Source organism: Chenopodium quinoa, unplaced genomic scaffold, assembly GCF_001683475.1.
Source record: "Chenopodium quinoa cultivar QQ74 unplaced genomic scaffold, ASM168347v1, whole genome shotgun sequence".
In the NCBI taxonomy this organism is placed as follows: domain Eukaryota; kingdom Viridiplantae; phylum Streptophyta; class Magnoliopsida; order Caryophyllales; family Amaranthaceae; genus Chenopodium; species Chenopodium quinoa.
Window position 1 is genome coordinate 4,536,632 of NW_018743574.1, and position 23,949 is coordinate 4,560,580.

The 23,949-nt window shown below is 30.4% G+C and overlaps 3 protein-coding genes across 3 annotated transcripts; 1 reads left to right on the forward strand and 2 right to left on the reverse strand.

The window, feature by feature from the left end:
- Positions 1-4,093: 4,093 nt before the first annotated feature.
- LOC110682563 (protein FAR-RED IMPAIRED RESPONSE 1-like) lies at positions 4,094-5,403 on the reverse strand. The gene is made up of 2 exons (XM_021858919.1): positions 4,420-5,403; positions 4,094-4,351 (listed from the first exon to the last, which is right to left on the reverse strand). Exons 1-2 carry the CDS (start codon positions 5,401-5,403, stop codon positions 4,094-4,096), a joined length of 1,242 nt encoding a protein of 413 aa, XP_021714611.1.
- Positions 5,404-6,352: 949 nt separating this feature from the next.
- Positions 6,353-8,471, reverse strand: LOC110682564 (protein FAR1-RELATED SEQUENCE 5-like). Its single transcript, XM_021858920.1, has 2 exons — positions 8,411-8,471; positions 6,353-7,017 (listed from the first exon to the last, which is right to left on the reverse strand). Exons 1-2 carry the CDS (start codon positions 8,469-8,471, stop codon positions 6,353-6,355), a joined length of 726 nt encoding a protein of 241 aa, XP_021714612.1.
- A 10,296-nt stretch (positions 8,472-18,767) lies between these two features.
- LOC110682194 (probable trehalose-phosphate phosphatase I) lies at positions 18,768-21,503 on the forward strand. Its single transcript, XM_021858460.1, has 10 exons — positions 18,768-19,133; positions 19,230-19,370; positions 19,473-19,637; positions 19,773-19,829; positions 19,949-20,050; positions 20,167-20,244; positions 20,414-20,483; positions 20,687-20,757; positions 20,852-20,944; positions 21,065-21,503. Exons 1-10 carry the CDS (start codon positions 18,909-18,911, stop codon positions 21,131-21,133), a joined length of 1,071 nt encoding a protein of 356 aa, XP_021714152.1. The 5' UTR covers positions 18,768-18,908; the 3' UTR covers positions 21,134-21,503.
- The last annotated feature ends 2,446 nt before the right edge of the window (positions 21,504-23,949 follow it).

A 23,949-nucleotide genomic window follows, 5' to 3' on the forward strand; every position in this document is an offset into this window, starting at 1 on the left:
CATTGCATAAATAACACGATTAACAGGCTCTCGCAATTTATTAATCAACATAGATCTAACAGGCTCTCGCAATTTACTAGATCTAAGTTCTTATTGAAAATAGCCTTTAATATCAAATTAACATCTGCTCGATTCATCAATTCAATATTGCTATACTTTTACAAGCCACAATTGTAAAACATTAAAACAATTCAATAAGATATTATCATGCAATACCAATAATCAATAATAGTCAATCATCAATGCATCAATTAACCAGATTGTAAAGGGCTTTCGCTACGTATTACAATCACAGAATTAATCTACCGGTATTATATCTCATCTCTCGAATCTCGACTTAACCATTTATATATTAACCTGCTTATTGAAACTAGACCTAAACATTAATTCTCATCTGTCGAATCTTGAATCAATATTGTCAAACTCATGCATAAAAGATCAGGCATAATCTAGTCACAAAGCATTAAATCAATCAATAGGAAATTAATCTAGCATTGATAATTAACAACAATAAATTACCCTTTCATATTATTTATGGATCCCCTTAAACCCTAGAATTAAAACTACTTACACATATTAAAAACTAAACTAATCAAAGCAATAAAATAAGTCATGATGAAAGGAATAAAATAAACAACTAAGATTAAGAGAAGAGAAATCGTTACCAAAATAAAGCTGGAATTAAGAGTAGAATTAAGAACAAAGGTTTAAGATAAAGAAATCTAAGAGAACAATTAAGAGAGTAAAGAAAGAGTAAAAAGAGAGAGAGAAGGAAAGAGATATACTAAAATCGTATTACGGAGGAGTATTTATACTCCGTACAAAATCCTAAACTAAAACAAATAAAAACGACGTTAAGCGTCCACTAATAAATACACGCGCCCGATCGGGCGCGCCTTTTTGCTCATAATACTAATCTCGCGCCCGGCCGGGCGCGTCACTAATGTAAACATATTATAGGGTTTACTCATGTAAACATATTGGTTATTTGTTCAATTTTTAATTGATGTAAGGGTTATAGGTTGTTACTTCTTAAGTATTATAAACATTACTTATAAGTGTTATAGGTGTTACTTATTAAGTTTTATGTGTTAATATAAAAATACCAGTTACTTAATTGGTGTTAAGGGATTACTTAAAGATATTCAATGCATTACTTAATACCAGTTATTTTATAGATTACTTATTCATATTATAGTGATTACTCATGTAAGCCTATTTGTTACTAATTCTATTTTTTTTTTTGAAACAGGGAAACTTTAGTTTATTTTTCCGAATTTTATAATCTGCCTCGTGAAGAACTGATGACATTGGTTGGTGAAGAGTTTATTTCAAGTCGTGTTATGGACAATTTTTTTATTTTGCTGAATTACTTGGAGGTGCAAAGAAATGATGATGGTATCAAGGTTTATTTTGGTGGAGAATTTTTGGTAATTGACTTATGATCTGTGTTTATTTTATGTTATTTAATATTTTTTTTTCTTATTTTAATTGTTTTATTTTGGTAGTATCCTTTATTGCGTTTTATATATACTGGAGAAGGAAGTGCTGATGAATTAGAAGTTTTTGGGGCTTGGGATCATTGGCTTCAATGTGTTCAAACAATGGAGTTTCTAGATGCTTTGCTGGTAATTATCATTGGCTTGATAAATTTATTTTATGTAGATTTTCAATGCAATTTTTAATAGTTATGGAAATTGATTTTGTATATATATATATATATATATATATATATATATATATATGTATATTTATACAGATTTTCATTCCAATTTACTATGGCAATCACTATTCTGTTGTTGTGATAAATTTTTATACCAACACTGTTGATTATTTGGACAACAGAAGGTATTATATTGGTGTTGGAAGGAATTGCACTAAGACTTTTGATGCTCATCATACATATTATTATACATTCACTTGGCACTTGGTATGTATTTTTATTTAGTATTTAGTTAAATTTAATGTGTACTTTTATTTTGTTCTGATATTTTTTTTTCAATAATTCACATAGACTTCTAATGTCAAAATACCTGGTTAGGAAGAACCATGATCAAGGTCAGCAAGTTGCTGAATTTGAAATTCGAATGCTACAACTTGATTCTCAAGCTTATCCAAAGAATACAGATTGTGGGGTTTTTTGTTTGTATCATTGTTTATCATATGAAGGTCAAGATTTTTTATTGTAAAAACTTAACAAAGGTGATTTTTTATGATCCTAATTTTTTGTTTACTTATATTTTTTTTATTTATAACTAATTTATGACTTTGATTTGTTTTGTATCTTTAGGCACTTGAACGACGTCGATATCGTGCTGAAATATGTGCTTCACTGGTTTTGTGCAACTTGAACCAAATAAGGGATGAGATTCTTAATAAGGATCAGAAATTTGCTGATAATAACGAGGAATTATATGAAGAAGTTATGATTAATGATGAGATTGATCGTCTAGAACAAGCTTCTATTGCAGAAAAAGAAGCTAAGAAAAGTGCAGAATTGAAGGCAGAAGAAGAGGCATTTAAAGAGGGTGAACAAAAGAAGGAAAACAAGTACCAAGCTTCTAAAAAAGCTACCACTAGCAGAAAGTAAGAATTAGTTTTACATTATGTCAATATTGCTAGATTGAACATAGTTTATGTTTTTTTTTTTATTTAAGAACAAAGATTCTATATGGTTATTTGAACAAAGTTTTTGTTTTTTTTTTATATATAGTAGATTATTTTCTTTTTATAATTTTTGAGTCATATTGTTAATAAATAATAGGTGTTACTGATTTAGCATTACAATGATTACTTATTTATATTATATTGGTTGATTATGTATTTATGTAAGCCTATTTGTTACTTGTTCTATTTTTAATGTATTAAGGGTTATAGGGGTTACTTATAAGAGTTTATTGTTTACTTATAAAATTTAAAGGAATTACTTATAAAGTTTAAGAGATTGCTTGTAAAGTTTATAAAGGATACTTTTAAACTTTAAAGTGGTTACTTATTAGTTAGAATTTAAGGGTTTACTTATAAAGTTTAAAGGGATTACTTATAAAGTTATATGGATTACTTGTAAAGTTTAAAGGGGATACTTATAAACTTTAAAGTGGTTATTTATTAATTAGAGTTTAAGGGTTTACTTACAAAGTTTAAAGGGATTTTTTTTGTTAAGTTTAAGGGATTACTTATTTAGTTTAAAGGGGATACTTATAAACTTTAAAGTTGTTACTTATTAGTTTGAGAGGGGTTACTTAATAAATGATGTAGGTGTTACTCTTAAGTTTAATACAGATTACTTATTAGTGTTATAGGTGTTACTTATAAGTGTTTTAAGTGTTAATTATTATTAAGGTTAATTATTATTAAGGCTTATATTAAAGTTTTAACTACATTGATATATATAGTAGATTATTTTCTTTTTTTATTTTTGAGTCATATTCTTATTTTTAAGTCATACTATTAAAAATAATAGTGGTATATTCATAGCATTACTTAAAAATATTATAGGGTTTACTCATGTAATCATATTGGTTACTTGTTCTATTTTTAATTGATTTAAGGGTTATAGGTTGTTACTTGTTAAGTATTATAAACATTACTTATAAGTGTTATAGGTGTTACTTATGAAGTTTTATATGTGTTACTTAATATAAAAATATCAGTTACTTAATTGTTGTTAAAGGATTACTTAAATATATTAAATGGATTACTTAATACCAGTTACTTTATGGATTACTTATTCATATTATAGTGATTATTCATGTAAGCCTATTTGTTACTTATCCTATTATTTATGTGTTAAGAGTTATAGGATTTACTTATAAAGTTTAAAGGGTTTACTTACAGGAATTACTTAAAGAGTTTAAAGGTTAATTTATGTTAATATAGCAATTACTTAATATTATAATGAGGTTACTTTTTAGCATTAGAAGCATTACTTTATCATATGGTTCTTAAAAGCATTTGAGTGTATACTTAATAATATGGGTTACTTAATATTATATCATAATAAAATAAGGTATGATATTTAAATATAGAAACATAGTTTATAATAAGGTCTGAAATTTAAATATAGAAACATAAATATCCTATCATAAAGAACTTAAAATAACTTTGGATTTTGTATTGGAGTGATTATTCCAAATTCTCTTGTATCTCCCTTTGTTGTCATTGCTTTTGTTTTTTTCTTGTTTCCTTGCTTTCCTTTCTCAAAATGTCCTTTTATTCTCTTGCTTCTTCCCTTGGTGTTTTCTCTTTCTGGATCCATAACAGTAGGAATTTGTTCTTCTGTTTCTGTTGTTGCAGTAGTGTTGTTTTGCTGCATTGATTCTGATTCTTGACTTGCTGCATCTTCTTCTTCCTGCAATAAAACAATGATTAAAGTTATTTTTGATGCATTGGTATGTTTAATTAATAGTATTGGCTTACCTTTTCCAATCTGTTTCTTATTTCATCTGCTAGTATATAAAGTTTTTTAAACTCCGACTCTATTAAATTTTTGGTCTCTGGGTGTTGTTGGCATTTCAAAATCAGATTGTAGCCTTTTCTTGCCATAATTTGTCTCCACGGAATGTATTTTATTGGAATTCTTTCATTTGCTGATTCTTCATCCCTTCTTATCCATACATGTGCCTTTGCATATTTTGTCCACCTCATTATGATATATCTGTCTGGTATTTTGGTGAATGAATGATGTTGTAACACCCGGATACAGTGATAGCATAACCACCCAACTTCTTCAAAATTTTTGCATGAATATGCTATATTGTTGTCTGCCATGTTGTATGTAACTTTTTGCTTTGAAGCTTCATTATTCTCTAATTTCACTTCATAAAAGAAGTAACTTTGAGTTTGATAATGAAGATTTGTTACGCATCCAATTGAAAATTCGAATTCTGTTTCAAAATATCTGAATATGGTATGTGTGTAGACCTCTGTTGCATGCTTTATCATTCCATAGAACGGTAAATTTGAAGTTGGTTTAGAATTGGAACATTTGAAATCTGCATCAGATTCATTGTTCCTCCACCTAGTCACTGTTTGTTTAAATATCTTGAAAAAATCAGTCAAGCTTGTGATCTTGTTTGCCTTGAAACCTACAACATTATTTGCACTTTCACTTCTTTGAGAAGAAAGTATTCCTACTGAAAAAAAGTCTTTACTGAGAGCAGCGCACCATTTTTCTTTCAAGCTGTATAATCTTTTGAACCATCTGTTATTTTCTAGCTTGTAAGTTGTTATCATGTTTGTCCAACAATGCTCAAACTCTTCTTCTGTTACACAACCTGTTAGACACTTATTAAAAGCATCTTTAAAAGTTGTGTCTCTTTTTAGTGCTCCAAATCTTGACACTGCATTCTTAATTAGATGCCATATGCAAAGTCTATGTCTTGAGTGTGGGAAAACCTGCATTGAATATTTTGTTAGTTTTTTTTTTTTTTTTTTTTTTGAATTTATATGCCATATGCAAAGTCTGTTTTTTCGAGTGTTACTTATTGTTTTTAATAGTGTTACTCATTCCATTATAAAGTTACCTTAACAGTTTAATAGGGTACTTATTGCATAATAAGGATTACTTATTGCCCTATAAATGATTACTTATTGAACTATAAAGGTTACTTATTGCATTATACTGATTACTTTTTCATTGTAATAAGAGTTACTTATTGCTCTATAAGGTTATTTATTAAATTTAATAAGATTTTATACTGAATACTATGGTGTTACTTATATATTCTGACATATGTGTTACTTATGTTGTATAATAGGGGTTACTTTTGTATTTTAATGTAGTTACTTAATTGCAAAACATATATATTAATAACTAATTAATATTTTGAGGGGGTTTACTTAATAGTATTATATGGATTACTTAATGGTATATAACTAATTACTTAATAGTATAATAGGTTTTAATTAATAGTATTATAATAGCAATTACTTAATGTCTAATAGAAATTACTGAATAATATGAAAAGGGTTACTTTATATAAAAAACAGGAAAAATGTAAATTTACCTTTTGAATTGCAACTGACATGGCCAAGTCTTGGTCGGTAAAAATTGAGGCTGGCTCACTTCCACCAACTGATTTCTTAAAAGTAGATAATACCCACTCAAATGTTTCTATTTTCTCATCAACAATAAATGCACAACCAAACATTACATTTTGCCAATGACTGTTGACACCCACAATTGGCGCACAAATAAGATATATTTGTTCGTCCTATATGTGGTGTCGAAAATAGTAACATCTACATAAATATCAAAATCTTCTTTCATTTCTGAGTCCCTCCAGAAAATGGCAGTAAGTCTGTTTGTTTTTTCTCCTATCTTGAATCTGAAAAAGAAATCTGGTTCCTCTTATTGTCTTTGATTTAATATGTCTATGCCAGTTTGTGCATCACCTCCTTCAATCTCCATTATTTTCTTTCTTGTTATGTAATTGAAATGGTCTTTCATTGTGTGTGCTAATACATTTTCACCACCAGCTTCATAAGCCATTAAACAATAAGATTCTGCTGGTCTTAGTCCACTTTCAGCCATTATGTCTATAACTTTTGCCTTATCTTCTGTTATTTTTCTCTCTGATCTTTGTAAATGCTGCCATTCTCTTCTTGTCAGTTCATGATTGTGTTGCATGACATGTTCTTCTACTTCAAACATACCTTCTTTATTCTTTTTTGCTCTGATGAATGCTTTGCAACCAGTTCTGGTGATTGGAACTTGCCTTTTCTTCTTCTGTTTTTGTCCAGGAATAGGAGTAGGAGTTTTTTGGTTCTTTGGTTTTACTCTGAAACCTTCTTTTGAACAAACAAAATCTTTTCCTCTTACTTTTTTAGGTTCTGTTTGTGTGTATCTTGTTGTTGATTGTCTTACACCAAATCCAATCACAAAAGCATGTTTTTTATATTCTTCAAAAATTTCTTCTAAAGTTGCGGCAGTAAATCCAACAAGGCTCCCTGTATAATCTATATCATGTTGTTCTGTATATCTGGCATCATCTGTTAAGGTGCTTCCACTTAAATCTGTAAAAAAAATTAATTCATTCTGAATTAGTGACTCAGATTATTTCAGAGTTTATTAAGAGTTGTCTAGCATTATTTCAGTTTTTTTAGTGTAATATGGTTACTTAGTTTTTTAGCCATGGTTACTTTCATACTGTAATAGAATTACTTATTGCATTATAGTAGTTACTTATTATATAACAGGGATTATTTTTTACATTATAGTGATTACCTTTCTACTTTACAAGGGTTACTTATTGCGCAATAGGGATTATTTATTGAGCAATAGGAATGACTAATTGTTTAACTGGGTTTACTTATTGCATTATAGTGCTTTACTTTTCCACTGTGATAGGGTTACTTATTATATAACAGGGATTATTTTTTTGCATTATAGTGATTACTTTTCTAATTTAGAAGGGTTACTTATTTTGTGATATGAGTTACTTATTGTTTTTTAGGGGCTTCACACTGTAATAGGGTTACTTATTGCATTATAGGGGTTACCCTTAAAGTGTAACAGGGTTACTTATTGTGCAATAGGAATTACTTATTGCGCAATAGGGATTACTAATTGTTTAACAGGGTTTACTTATTGCATTATAGTGATTACTTTTCCACTGTGATAGGGTTACTTATTATATAGCAGGGATTATTTTTTGCATTATAGTGATTAAATTTCTAATTTAGAAGGGTTACTTATTGTGTGATATGAGTTACTTGTTGCATTATAGGGTTTACTTTCATACTGTAATGGGGTTACTTATTGCATTATAGGGTTTACCTATTGCATTATAGGGGTTTCCTTCACATTGTAATACCTCTCTACTTTAAAAGGGTTACTTATTGTGTGATAGGGGTTACTTATTGTTTTATAGGGGTTTTACACTGTAATAGGGTTACTTATTGCATTATAGGGGTTACCCTTGAAGTGAAACCGGGTTACTTATTGTGTAATAGGAATTACTTATTGCGCAATAGGGATTACTAAATGTTTAACAGGGTTTACTTATTTCATTATAGGGGTTACCCTTAAAGTGTAATAGGGATTACTTATTGCGCAATAGGGATTACTTATTACGCAATAGGGATTACTAATTTTTTAACAGAGTTTACTTATTGCGTAATAGTGATTACTTTTCTACTGTGATAGAGTTACTTATTATATAGCAGGTTATTTATTGTGTGATTTGAGTTACTTGTTGCATTATAAAGTTTACTTTCATACTATAATATGGTTACCTATTGCATTATAGGGGTTACCTCTCTACTTTAAAAGGATTACCAGTATATCATTTTAGGGATTAAAAGTAATAAATTAAAATTTGAGTAAGTTTTTTTTTTTTACCTTGTATTTCATCATTTTGTTGTATTTTTTCGCCCTCTTCGATCTCCAGATTCAACAATGAATCACCTATTTGTTCGATTTCCATTGATTCTTGTGATTCTGGAAAGTTTTGTAATTCTTCGGTCATTGTAGTTTTTTTTTTTTTTTGCAAATTACGAGAATTTTGTGAAATCGAGAAGTGAAAGCTGCGTTTCTAGGGATTTGTGTGAATGTCGGCGCTTTTAATAAGGAATGAAAAAGGAGCAGCATGTTATTTTGGATTCCGTTATTTTTGGCAAAAAATGACGCGCGCGTGTAGCTTCGTTATTTTGCTGAGCTGGACGCTGGCCACACCGTGTGGCCAGCTGCACAGAAGAGGCGCTGTAAAGTTTAAATAATGCAAGTATATATCAAGAAACGGATGGGAAGAAGTTTGTAGGGCGAATTTAACTAGTTTAGAAACTTTGAAATGTTCCTTAATGAAATCCCATCAATTTATTTACTCATAAAGGAGTTGGTACGATGTAAAACGTTATTAGAAAATGGAATACTAGAGACAGTGGCGGATCCAGGATTTCCGAGATAGTGTGTCACCATCAATTATTGATCATTTGTGAAAGTACAATTTTTTTTCCATGTCTTATTCATAATTATTTTCAATCCAAAACTTATATATATAAAATATATATATATGTATATATACATACATATATACGTATATATACATATACCAAATTGATTTCAATCCAAAAATAGGACACAAAAATTCATATCACAACCAAATACAATACTTAAGAATTCAATTTTACAAGTCGAAAATACTACAAATAACATGTTATAAACCAATGGTACAATAAAATTATTATATTGAATTAACTTTATGATTTTTTAGTTAATTGATAAGCTTTATGGGGAAATATTAAAATTGGTTGTACAAATATAAGATATAAAAAGGGAAAAAAAATTATTAAAAAATTATACAAAAAAAAGTGAGATAACTTAAAAGACCAGTTATTAAATATAACTGGTCTCTTTAATGAAAACGAAAGTAACGCAAAAAAATTGTGAAATGCACTAGCAGCATCAAAGAGAACTCTTATATAAATAACAGGTCTCTTTAATATATAAAAAAAACACACCAAGTCTTTTGTAGCAATAGCAGCATCAAAGAGATCTCCTATCTTAATAAGCGGTCTCTTTGATATTGTTTGTTGTTACCACTAGCAGCATCAAAGAGACCCCCTATCTATTATAAGTGGTCTCTTTGATATTTTATTTTTTAAAAAAAATACTGTGTCACCGGACCCACTATGACTAAAGGTGGGTCCGCCCCTGACTAGAGATCAATAAATTAAGGAACATAATTAAGTAGGGCATGCAACTGAAAATTGACACGAGGCAAATGAACACATGCGGTGTCGGTGGGGGTCTACCACACAAGGCTCAATTAAGGAACGAATTGAAGAGGCTGATGATGCGTTCTTCTAGAAAACGACGATCATTTTAATTAAAGGTTTAATTTGGGACAATGCATTTTCCCATCTTTTGGTTTGATGCCATAATAATATTAGACTCTAGGTGTTAGGTGTATGTAACTGAATTAACTAACTTTATACGTTAGGTGTATCATATGCTGTAATTATTATTATTATTATTATTATTATTATTGTTATTATTATTATTATTATTATTATTATATGTAAGCCCGTGCGATGCACGGTTTTTTGGTATTTCATTTTGTATATTATTTTGCAATTTCTTATTATCTTTTATATTAGAAGTAGAATATTTTAAAAAAATAATCAAAAAAAATTAATTATTAAAAAAAAATCTTTTGATCGATCTAAATGATTTTATTTAACCACCCGACGAATGAGATAATATTTTCATAGTTTATTTCAATTTAACAAATTCAAGTTTTGCATACTTGACTAATGAATAAGAATAATTTTTTAAAAAAAACAAACTTATGTTGATTTTTTTGTTTCGTATGCTCAACAAAAATATTATTCCAAAGCTTTACATAAACTCGTTTTTCCTAATAAATATTTTAATAAGAACTTTAAAAAATACACATAAGCAAAATGTAAAAAAAAAAATTATTAGATACACATAAATATATGTAAGAAAATTATTAAAACCTAATAATAAATATCGATATAATTGTTGCGGAATAGATCTAAAAATTGTAAATGTATAAAATCAAATCTATGCATTGGAATTTTTTCATCATTAATTATTGAATCATTATTTTGTTGTCTATATCACAACGCGATATTGCTTATTATTTGAAACGACTGAAAAGTTTCTAATAGAGTAAACATTTCATAGTCTTCATTCAAGTTTGGACGAAAATGTTCAACACAATTGGCTTTAAATTGAGGCATGAACTTGTGTAATCATCCTGAAATTAAAGATAAGAAATTAAATTAATTTAATAAGTTGATTATGCAATCCAAATCACAATATTTGTTTTTAAAAATACCTCTTCGTCCAATATTACCATATCCAGACTTATTAAGCTATTTTGTTTGCGGAAATCTAGTACATCAAACAGGTGAAAAACTCGTACTTTGAATTTTTAATCATTTTTGCTCGAATTTAAATCTCTGATCTACATGTAAAACGAAATTCATCAAACAAAACATAAACATATGAAATTAAGCTAAAAAGTACCCTACCATTGATGACCTAAAACTGACACAAAATTACTAATACAAAATTTTCTAGATATGAATTTTGTATAAATATGAAATTTTGTTGGTGTCGTATAATGTGTCAATTTATAACAGTAGGTATAACAAAATTTAATTTAATTATGATTAATGAACAATTTTAATTTCTTATCATAAACACTATCAAAATTTATCTTATAATGATACTTTATCATATAAATATAATTTTTTTCAGAGGTATTATTTAGTATTTGTGATATAATGTCACAAGCTAGATAATTTTCCCTTAAATTTTTATTTGACCGGAAGTGATAAGTATTAAAGTGGAATTATCATACTTATTATACTTTAATGGTAAAAAAAAAATCATTTATAAGATAATTTTGATTCGGTTGAAATTAAAGTGGAGATAAATAAAGATAATGATAAATAAAATTTGTGGTTTTTAATATACGTGACATTAATTTTTTCATCCACGTGCCATCAAAATTTTAAATACCATATCTTATTCGCTACTTTTACCTACGTGGCAATACAATTTTTTTATTCAAAATTAAAATACAAATCTAATTTACCATTGGACGAAATAATACCTTTTATTATGTGGCGCGTCAAATACTTCCGAAAAATGCCTACTTTATTTTTACATATATTAGATTATTATTATTATTATTATTATTATTGTTGTTGTTGTTGTTTTCCCTAGAGAATCAATGCAAAGATCATATAATTATATGGAGTATAATTGAAGTTCGAGTCATGGGAGTCAAGTCCGCTGTACCTTTGAAAATGGTGGGTGCTTGTTTCTTGTTGGGTGGACGGACAACATTTCTTAGTATTCCCTAGCTCCCTTGTTCATGACGTAAATATTAATTTTCTTGGCAAGATTTTCAATATTACGATTTGAAGAATTATCTAGTTTAAATTGATTTGCTTTGAATTAAGTATAACTAGTCTAGTCTAGTCTATGAGTTAAATTATCGAATTTTTATTTTAATTTCTGATTCAGTTTTCAACAAGTGAACAACTTTATTACCTGATCTACGCCACTTATATATTTTTTTTCATTAACTAACTACATGTAAAATTCACGTGAAAGTATAAAAAGGATCTAGCTATCAAATTAAAGTAATTAAAAGTCTATTGTAAATGCCCTTTGCTTTCTAGCTAGAGATTCCCTTACAAAATAATACTGCGGCTTAGAATAGATCAATTGCTCATATAATTGAAGTTATGCACTTATAATATAGGCCAAATTAGAAAATAACACCTGCAAAAAGACCCGATTTTGTTTATAACACCTTAACATTTCGAAATTTTATTATAACACCTACAAAAATCCCAAAATTTTGGTTTCACCACCCACTAACGGATTTTTGGATGGAAACCGTTAGTGGGACCCACTAGGGACACGTGTCAGTTGTTTATTCGCTTAAAAATTAAAATTAAAAAAAATTAAAAAAAAACCCCTAAACTCTAACCCAGCCACCAGCCCCACCACCGCCGACCGTCACTACACCGCCGGAGACCCCCCACTGTCGTTGGATTCCATTCCTTCTCCGGCGAAACCACCGGCCGTCACCCCCACCAACATCAGCCCCCCCGTAAATCCCCTTCCCCTTTCCTTCTCCCCGAAAAATCACCCCAACCCACCACAACCCTCCACGAAAACCACCTAGCCCCTTCGCCTCTTTCAGACCCACAACCAAACCACCGTCAACAACCGCTACAAGCACCAATCAAAATTTCGCTGGTGGTTCTCCGTCAATTGGTGCTTGGGTGCAGTTTTTGGGTGCAGTTTCATCGTATTTTTGGTGCAATTTCGAGATTCATTTGGTGTAATTTCATCGTCTTTCTCCGGCGTGATGTTGGGATCGCAGTTACGCGAATTTTAGGGAGGTTTCTGGGCGAAATTCAGGGAGATTTCTGGACGAAATTCTGGCGTAATTGGTGCGTAATTGGTGGGGGTGACGGCCGGTGGTTTCGCCGGAGAAGGAATGGAATCCAACGACAGTGGGGGGTCTCCGGCGGTGTAGTGACGGTCGGCGGTGGTGGGGCTGGTGGCTGGGTTAGAGTTTAGGGGTTTTTTTTTTTTTTAATTTTTATTAATTTTTATTTTTAAGCCAATAAACAACTGACACGTGTCCCTAGTGGGTCCCACTAACGGTTTCCATCCAAAAATCCGTTAGTGGGTGGTGAAACCAAAATTTTGGGATTTTTGTAGGTGTTATAATAAAATTTCGAAATGTTAAGGTGTTATAAACAAAATCGGGTCTTTTTGCAGGTGTTATTTTCTAATTTGGCCTATAATATATGTACTACAAAGGATATTATGTGTGCCTTTATAATGTACCAAGGATATTCCTTATCATTTTTTTATCTTTTCCTTTTATTATTTGCTATTTTTTTTTTATCTCAAATTAATTGAGAACCCACGCAATCCTTTGATACCAATAGTTTCATAACGAGACTAAGGGCATGTTCTCATTGACTGAACTGAATTGAAGTGAAGTGAACTAAACTGAACTGAACTTATTAGAGCTGAACTGAACTGAGTATTTTATGAGAGAATGAAATTGGGAGCTGAATTGAAGTGAAAATAATCTGATGAGAATAGAGCCTAAAACCGCCTACAATTAATTAATTGTAATAGATGTTGGAACAACAAGTGTGTAGTGTGTGAATTTTGTGAAAAAACTCAAAGTCCCACATTGGTGGGAAATGAGAGTTTTACTCTCTTTATAATATAGAGAGTGGGCTAAAGGGGTGTGGCCCTTGGGCTACCCACATTTTGTGGAGAGGGAGGACCTATATGGTAAACCATATATCACACACACGCGCGCCGAACCGAGCCGAGCCGGGCTGGGCTGGGTCGGGTTTGGGTTATTAAACAAACTTAATTTTTGTTACCGGTTTGATTAATATTCAGTTACAAAACGTTTTACTGTTTTGGTTTAAATTTTTCCGTTACATTGCTTGATTCTCGTTGCTGTTTTACTGCTAAACGTTGCACCGTTACACTGATTTAATGCCTTGATTCTTGCTTAACGAATACACTAATTGCAGTAAACGTTGCTAATCTTTCTCCCGTTTTCATGCTTAAGCTGTTACGTAATTTACCTATAAAAGGACGGTTCCAGCTTTGTTTTTAAATACACGGAAAAAAATACAGAAAACCACTTTGCAAAATATATTTTCTCTTCCTCTCAAAACAGTCGAGCAGTTTCTTTCTGATTTTCTGGTGTTCCGTTGTCCGGTGGTTCGGTGCAAAACCGCCGGTATTTTATACTTGTGAAAGACTGTTTTATCCTGGGGGCATCCGGTTTGGTACGAGCTGCTTGCACAAGTTTGAGGCAGTGCCGCGAATGTTCTAAAGAGAGCGACATAGTCCGCGACTCAGTCTTATTCTCGGTAACATTGTTCTTACTATTTTATTTGTGCAATTCCGTTTATAACAATAGAACTTACCAAGTTACAATATCTTATGCTTACGATCAAATCAAGCACTTTATTCTCTTCCATGCGTTCTTTAGTATTGCATGGAAATGGTTTTATCAGATCATATTTTGAATAATTCGAATTGATTTTTCTGATTAAAACCTACAATAATCGTAACTTGACTACTATGTCCAAAAATTATATCACTATGTGGGATATCATTATTGCAATTTGTTTACAAAATTGAAGAGAACATGACTTTAGGTATTTCTTTTTTAAAACATATATACTCAATAGTCAATACTCCTCAAAGACAAACTATAAGAAACTACATGCTTAAAGCATCTTCCCTACAAAGACTACAAAATTATATAATTTGTAACCAAGCAATTAATAAATGATTAAACATAAAGAGAAGATCTTCAGATTCTCATAATTTTGTGGACTAATATAAAAGAAAGCAAAATAATTAAAAGTCTGAAGAAGATACCTCGCTAGGAAAAATATATGGATCAATAATTGAGCGGGTGGCATGTGGAATTTTCTGAACGTGACGGCCACGTAATTTTATAATAGAGAATTTCATGATACTTTTTCTGCTAAGAATCTATTAAACTAATATAGTACAAGTATATGTTAATATAAAATTACAATTTATATGATTGGAGGATCATGTTAATTATTTTACTGTTACCTTATTTAATATTTAAGTGTATGTATTTCTCCCTCAGTCACTTACATTATTCATGTGACAGGATCCTTTGCTAGATATGTAATCAAGATGATAGTTGATTAATAGTTAGTTTATACTCCGTAATATTTTAATATTTTAATGGTGGATTTATGGTCTCCATTCTTTTAGAAAGACAAGGGTTTAAATTTGTACGGAGTATAAGTTGATTAAGTTTCTAGCTTAAGAAAGGAAAAGATAATGGCATTAGCACTAATAATAAGGTACGTATTCCTACATAGATTTTGATTCCTTCTACAAACCTATGAAGATTTGGTAATTTGTATGAATAAATGTATCAATATTTATGATCATTTCTTTTTATAGGTATGGGTGATTGGGTGGTGTGAATGTGAGATGATCTGTACGTGTAATATATCATTTCTTTAATTTAATTAGCTTAGATTAATTATTATTGTACGTTATTCTTTTTGGTCTTCAACTTAATTATTTTTGAAGCAAAATTGCATTGTAAATCAACAATTGCGCCATATTGGTTAAGGATTCCTTTGGAAAGGGTCTTGTTAATGTACGAGTTAACATTTTTGACAACGTAATCGGATGGATAATAAAGTCATAAAGATATTCATCAAGGAGAGAATATCTATTACTTCGTATCAATCTATTACTACGATATAATTTTACCATCGTTGAATAATCAAGTAGTTGTTACTTGTTACTCCATGTTAATATTGTCATTTTGAATGTTTTCCTAGTTTCTACTTTATCTTAACTTATTTATATATTTAGTATCAAACTTGAAAGGGCTTAATTTGAGGAAATTTTAAAGCTGTTTTAGTACTGGAACCACTCCAATATGCATGAGTATTGGACCGATTTATCTAATGTTTTCATAGGTCATAGGCTCATAGCCATTTTCATATTTGTAATACAGTGGTGTAAGTGTAATAGGGTCAGAAAATTATAAATTTCAATAATAACTAGTGAGATTTGATTTAATTTATTTAAATTAATGTTGTAAAAGTATTAAATTAAAGTAATTCTTCTTGTCGTAATATGAGGAAAAACATCTACGAAACAGTAAGTATAGTAGCTTGACTGCTTGTTGCCTTGTTGGGGCGACAATGCCTGCTAACCTTAGCAACGAAGCAACTAACGTGGCTAGAGGTTACCTAGAGTAGCCTAGAGGACATACAAAATCACAAAGTCTAAAATTGAAGACATAATAAATTGTTATGTGTAGAAAATTCCAATTGAGAGATGTGCATGCATCGATGCACGTATAAGTTTTAGTTACCTCTTTAGTTCAAATTTATTAATTACTCCTTCAATTTTATTGACTCGGATCAGTAGTTAACACTTAACAGTGTTCTTTTATCACGCTTGTCAATATATTATTTTAATAATTAATATCTCTAATTCTTGACATTGTAAAATTATAAAATATGGATATTAATAAAATATATATTGAGACGGTTCAAACTAGATCACACTTGACTATGTTTATCATAGCTATAAATCACAAAAGAATCAACTATCTAAAAATTGATAATATGGAAGAGATGAACTCTAGAATATCCAAAAGGATCTTACCACAGTAGCCGCCCTCTTAAATTGGCTGGCAATTAGTAAGCGATTAACGCCGAAAGTGGGATTAATATTCTAATGATGGCTCCTAATCAGAGGACAAGCTAGCATTCGTGATTCCTTGGAGGACGCCTGTGCATATAAACCATAACATATAACCAACTTCAATAATTAACCAAAGATCATTATAATTATACCTTGTTTTAGGGTAGCTAGGCTAGCTAGCTAAAGGACAATTGCAACTTGCGGTTATGAGCCTTAATCTAATTATAATAATGTCAAATAGTACTAGTATAAGTAGTATTATGAAAAAAATATGGTCATAAAGTTGAGGTTTAGTACTAACTAGGTACCATATTACTTATTAATACTGTACTTAATTAACTTTATAATTATTGTGGCTACTTTAATCATGCTTTCACCACTATCTATCTACCCCCTAAACAGTAGACAATGTTGTATAAAAAGCAAGTTGTAAACATGGGAGGAGTCCATGATCTACAATAAGTCAATAATTATATATGTACCTTTGTTTGATTAGATTAAGATTGCCTTACAAATTTACAATCCATCGTATGAACGAACATACTTTTATGAACAATTTGCTCCATTTAAGGACTTAATTAGTAATAGTTTAATGCCATTTGATACAATTTTATGAACATTTTTTCTTAAATATATATACAAGAAGTAGTATTTTATAAAATAATGCCATTTGATTGATAATGTATATTATACTCTTAAAGTAAAAGTATTATAGTTTTAATTGTTGATCGATTGGACAAGTAATGTGCTTGTATTTTGAAATATTTTCTATGGCAAGGAAATAACCGTAAATGTTTGTTTAAAATCTAATTTTTGTTCATAAACATTTTATAAATTACTTTTTCCATGCATGGTCATGAAAGCTACCAGTTTTCTTTTTTTTTTAGGAATGCAATTCTTTTTTTATTTTTTAAAGGAAATTCAAGCAAAGGTTGAGTTTCTTATCCTCTTGAAATCAACCTCTAAAAAATTCTACGAATAATAGTGTGCAGTGGCAATCTATGTCATAAGGTCAACGAATGTATTGTTTAAATTATTGAGGATGAATGAAGAAGACGTAAGAAAATAAAAAGTATTCAAGTATTTAAAACCGGATACTTGTTGATTATTTAGATTGACACTTTTTTTTTCCTTTTGATGATAAAGTGATAATCTAGCTAAAGTTGGCAGAGTAAATAATCCATACTATTTTTGTGAACAATATATGAACTTCAACAACTTTAATTTTATTCATTTTATTGCTCATTTGTATGATTTTCAAATGCGTTGTAATTGAAGAAATCAAATTAAGACTAACAAAATGACAATTTAATTAGGATCGATCAAGATAAAACAAATACGATGTAATTAAAGAGAACATGTAATTTTATTGGTTCAAAATAAATTAATTGCACAGTACAGCCTCAACATCTAAATAACCATTATGCATGCATTGATATTTGATGCAAATGATTCCTTCCCCCCTCCCTCGTGCTGCCCTGAGGGGGGACTTGTATTGTATGATTTGTATCATGAATTAGTTGACCAATTACAACATTAGATTGCTTATATTAAAAATAATGTAATACTCTCATCATATTAATTAAAATATTTGTTGTATTGACTGAACAAAATAAACACATGAATTTAGGTCCACAATTCCAAATAGTTTATTTTTTTTTGGAAAATAGAATAAAAAGAGAAATGAGAAGAAGGGGGTTGTGGTGGGGGCCAAATAATAGAGGGTAAAATGGGAGTGAGTGATGAAGCATGGGTGGCACGTGGGAAGGAAAGAGAGCTATAGAATGTTTGACATCTGTTGACATCCACAAGACTACAGCTGTCCCACGGCTGTTCTTGTGACGGCGAAAACGGCGGAGCTCTCCCGTTACCGGGACCACGTGGACCCTCTTCATTTTTTTGACTACTGTGGGCCCCACTCACACCCCCTACCCCAACAATAACAAATACCAATAACTACTCTATACTTTGTCTTCCTTCCTTCCTTCCATTTTTTTCTGCCTATAAATGCAACCCCATTTCTTCTCCCGTCTTTCTCATCTCCCGTCTCTCTCTCTAACCCCTTACTCCCATCTTATTTTCTCTCTCTAGAAACAACAACAATAGTCGTTTTATTATTGGTTTCAATTTAATTGTAACACAAACAAAAATGACGAGGCAAAGTATTGTGTCGAATTCGGAATCAAAGCAAAACAATTCATCTTCTACCATATTATCTCATAAACCCCCTCCCATTCCTGGTAAATACATTTCCTTACCATTGTGTGATAGGCAACTTTTGAAAGACCTCGACATCAACAGTTCCACTTGTTGGGTCGATTCTATGAGGGCTTCTTCCCCTACTCACCTCAAATCCACTCCTTCTCTTGGACTCGTAAGTCGTCCTCGATTATTACTTTTGATACAGAATATTCTGCGTATATTTTCTACCGCGAAATTAATTAAATCTATTGGTTGTTTTTTATTATAGTTGGAGCAGCCCTCGGCGTTGGACATGTTCGAGCAAATAATAAAGGCGTCAAAGGGGAAACAAATTGTGATGTTCTTGGATTATGATGGAACTCTGTCTCCAATCGTTGAAGACCCTGATCGAGCCTTTATGTCCGATGCTGTATGTCTATATTATACTTCATATCTTTTAACACGGCATTACTACTAGAATACAAATAAGTTGAGTTTGTAACATATTGTATTGATTGATATGATAATATAGATGAGGAGGACAGTGAGAAAGTTGGGTAGATATTTTCCAACGGCAATTGTGAGTGGGAGGTGCCGAGACAAAGTTTACAACTTTGTCAAATTGACTGAGCTGTACTACGCTGGTAGTCACGGCATGGATATCAAAGGCCCCGCTAAAGGCTCCAAACATGTTAAGGTCATTACTTTTATTTTCTCCTCGTCTTTTAATTTATATATGTGACTATTAATTTCGGACAAGAATAATTTATCCTCCATGTAGAATTAAGTATTAATGTGGGTTTGTTTTGTTTTGTTTTGTTTTGATCTTCAGAAAAGTCAAGCTGTACTATTTCAACCGGCTAGTGAATTCCTACCTATGATCGATGAGGTTAGCTTTATTTTTATTTTTATTTTTATTTTTATTGTTGTTGTTCATTTATGATGAGTTTTTTAAATGAAGAGAAATATATAAATATTGACATTTTATGAAAATGGATAATATTACAGGTTTATAAGACACTTTTGGATAAAACTAAAACAATACTTGGAGCTAAGGTGGAACACAACAAATTCTGTCTGTCTGTTCATTTTCGTTGTGTGGATGAAAAGGTATGTTCATTTTTTTTTTACCCATAATCAATATATATATATATATATATATATTCTATTAATAATATATGGAGTATTAATTAAGTTGTAATAATTTGATTAATCAAACAATGCAGAAATGGAATGAACTGTCTCATGAAGTAAGGTCAGTGGTGAAGGAATACCCAAAGCTCAAACTCACTCAGGGTCGTAAGGTAAACAAACAAGTCAATTTATTATGAGACGAGGAGAGTATTATTTTATTTTCGCTTTAACATCAAGTTGATTGCTTTTTTGGTAAAAAGAATATAAATTTATCTAAAACAAAAAGAAGAAAAGGATTGGGCGAAAAGATCTAATGTTATGTTCTCTAACGTAAAACAGGTGTTTGAGATCCGACCGACCATTAAGTGGGATAAAGGAAAGGCTCTAGAATTTCTTTTGGAATCACTTGGTAAGTTATTTCTGTGAATATATCACTATCATTTTTTAACTTTTTATTAAAAAAAAAAATAACAATATTCTTTTGATATAATTTCATTGGTGTTAAAGAAGCTGACCTTTGTTGGGTAGTTATTTATCACTATCATAATGAGATTTTGTCATTTTACAAAGTCCATTATTATAATTTCTAATTAATTTAATTAATTGATACAGGATTGGCCAATTGCACTGATGTTTTCCCTGTTTATATCGGTGATGATCGCACGGATGAAGATGCATTTAAGGTATCCTATGCTCCTTAATTAATCCTTAATCAACTTTTACACATACTTTATGATCACGTACTAATTAAACTTTTTCGAATGTACTTATTTATAGGTATTGAGAGACCGAGGTCAAGGTTTTGGCATACTCGTCTCCAAAATTGCCAAGGAAACAAATGCGTCTTACTATTTACAAGAACCATCCGAGGTAACTAATTACCCAATACTAGTCTCTCCTTAAATAACTAATTTCCATATTATTCCATTTTGTATTTTACTCCGTATGTATGTACAAAAATTTATAAACACGCTTCTATTTTGGGTGTAGGTGATGAACTTTCTACAACGATTAGTCAAGTGGAGACGCGTGTCCTTGAGAAGGCAGTTTAGGCTATAAAAAGCCTTGTGGATTTCTGACCATTTGGCTCTTCCCAATCTGAAATTTGTAAAGAATAGGGGATGAGGATTTGCTATATATGCATTATCCCTTTGCTTAGGATAATTTAGTAGGCACTAAGCAAGATTAAGTAGAAGTTAATTTAAGTTGTATAAAAAAAAAAGGCCTAAGAAATGAGGGGCCCAAAACTATGAAGCATGCATAACTATTGGAAGGAAGGATTAATTAAGCTTGTACATACATAATCAATCTTGTAACTAGAAAGTACTTGCAAGCTGAAGTGTATAAAGCTTTGCTAAGGAATGTAAGTTGTAACTTGTTGTCAATTAGTACTAATTTTGAAATCTAGCTCCCTTTTAATTTGTGAGCATTGCTTTAATTTCCACCAATTATATTACTAGTAAAGTACTATTAAATGATCTGTCAAGTTGCATTCCCCCTTCTTTATCTTGCAATCACTAATTCAAAGTTCAATTATTTATTTTATATATAGCCATAGTAGCTAAATTGTGTGGAATTTTCAGAGTTCAGTTTAAGAACTAAAACGGTTTGAACTTAATTAGGTCAATCATAAGCCAATAATAGAGGACAATCTGCTAACGTAATCAATTAATATTTTAAGAAGTAACTTCTCACTTACAAAGAAACACTAGTATATTTCGTTAATATGGGACAACAGTTACACATACTCACATATAATTTGTTTATAGAAAATCACCACTCTTCATTATATTTCACTCACATGCGAGTCACATTGTGAAATTTTCTTAATAGTTAAATAAGTGTGGGCGGCGCCTGTTGTTCTTTGAGAAATGGTCAAATGTATGCACACCAAATGGTTTATAAAAAGTATCCAATTGGTTTAATTTGTTTGTTTGTGTGAGTCAAAACTGTCTTAAGTGTAACTATGTACGAAATAGTTTGACTAATTTGTTAATCAAATTTCTTCTTGTTTTTTTTCAATATTTTTTGGGGGGGTTTAATTTGGACTTGTGATGAGAGGACTCATCAATCAGTGGACAAGAAGAACTGACATGTTCTGATTCTAAGCACCCTTGCCACTTGTAGTAAGCTCTTTTTTATGGTAAAGTTCCCTAGAGAAATAAGCAAAGGATGAAGATCGAGCAGAGGATAAAAAGGTAAGCTAAAAGTAAGAAGAAGAAGAAACAAAGCTACTCCTTCAATTATATAATTGGTAATAAGACAAGTGTTTGATGAAATGAAGATAAAAAAGTGTTGAATAAATGAAGAAAGTGCTTTTGGATGGATAACTGATTTTACTAGGGAAGGCAACAACCTTGTTCAATGTTCCTCGTAACACTTGCCTTCTTTCAAGAGGACACTCCATCTTAATTTTCAATGCATCTTTTATGCTTAATTCCTACTTTCTATTAGAGAGATGTATACATGGATTTTATTTTACTTTACTAATATAGATTAGATGATTTATATTAATATTAAGCTTCAAAAGGAACTTCAAAAAATTATTCTTCTTTATGTATTATTCTTCAAATTTTGAGATTACATTCTATTTCCTTGCTACTTTGTAGATTCGCAAGATCGTTGATATGTGTAGTTTGTTAAAAAGTTAGGATACACTATACACTTCTTAATTAATACGAAATTTATGATGATTTTAATTAAAAAGTGTTATAAAGAATCTTTGTAAGAAAAACAAACTCATTTATGACGAAGTAGCAAGTTCATCAACATGTAGTCAAACTCTTTACTTCAGGTAAGACGGAAATGTTTGTTGTGCACAATTAACAATTTTGTGGTATGATTAGGTATCACCATGCTTTACAATAATTACAAATAATGAGGGAGATCGGACTATGTGGAGTGAGATACAATCATACAAAACTTATTTTTAAAATAAACTTGTGAATAAACAATCACAATATTTACATGCTAAATCTTTGATTCCATGATTCAAGAGGTATGTTAACTTTGAAAATGCTCCAAAAAAATAACATACACTTGTCCTATAACCTGGGATGGGTTTGAAAGGTCATAAACATAGTTCACGCATGCATTAGGTATGAACTCAAACCCTAATCTTTCTGTCAATACTTTAGTACAATAGTACTATATTATCTCACAAGAACACACAAATATAAATTGAATGATTCTACTCTCATACAAACAATCAAACATAAGATATAATGCCAAATTACCAACACCTAACATGCATATTCCGAATACTTTTTCCACCCAATTCTTTTTTTTAATTTCTATGGTAAATGAATATATATAACCTGCCTTTTAGTAATGGAGCGTTGAAACCTCCCTTACATAATTAGAATTTGGACATACCATGTGATTGTAGACTGTAGATAGATGACAAATTCCATTCAGATTAATGGACACAACTTTAATTTGGAAGAATGATGCATGAGTTGGTGTCAAAGAATCAATATATTATGTATTTAAGGTTCCATATCATATATATTAGTGATGATTCTATTTTTATTTTTATTTTATTTTTTATTGAGGAAAAAGTAATGATTTTATATAATGGTAACTATACAATCTAAATTCTTAGCTTATTATTTCATATAGGCTAGTGTATTTTTTAATCTTCGGTAAATACCTAAACGGACAACATGTGATTATAAATGCAATTTTTAAGTAAAGTTTCACTTGCTTATGTAATATATAGAGAGACTAATATATAAGCATAATTTCTTTTGTTTTATAGAAAGTTAAATTAAATTTTTAATGAAGAAATAAATGCGCCATAAATCATGCTTTTATCAATCAAAGAATTCAAATTTACAATAATCTACATCCAACCGAAGTTACAAGTTCATGAT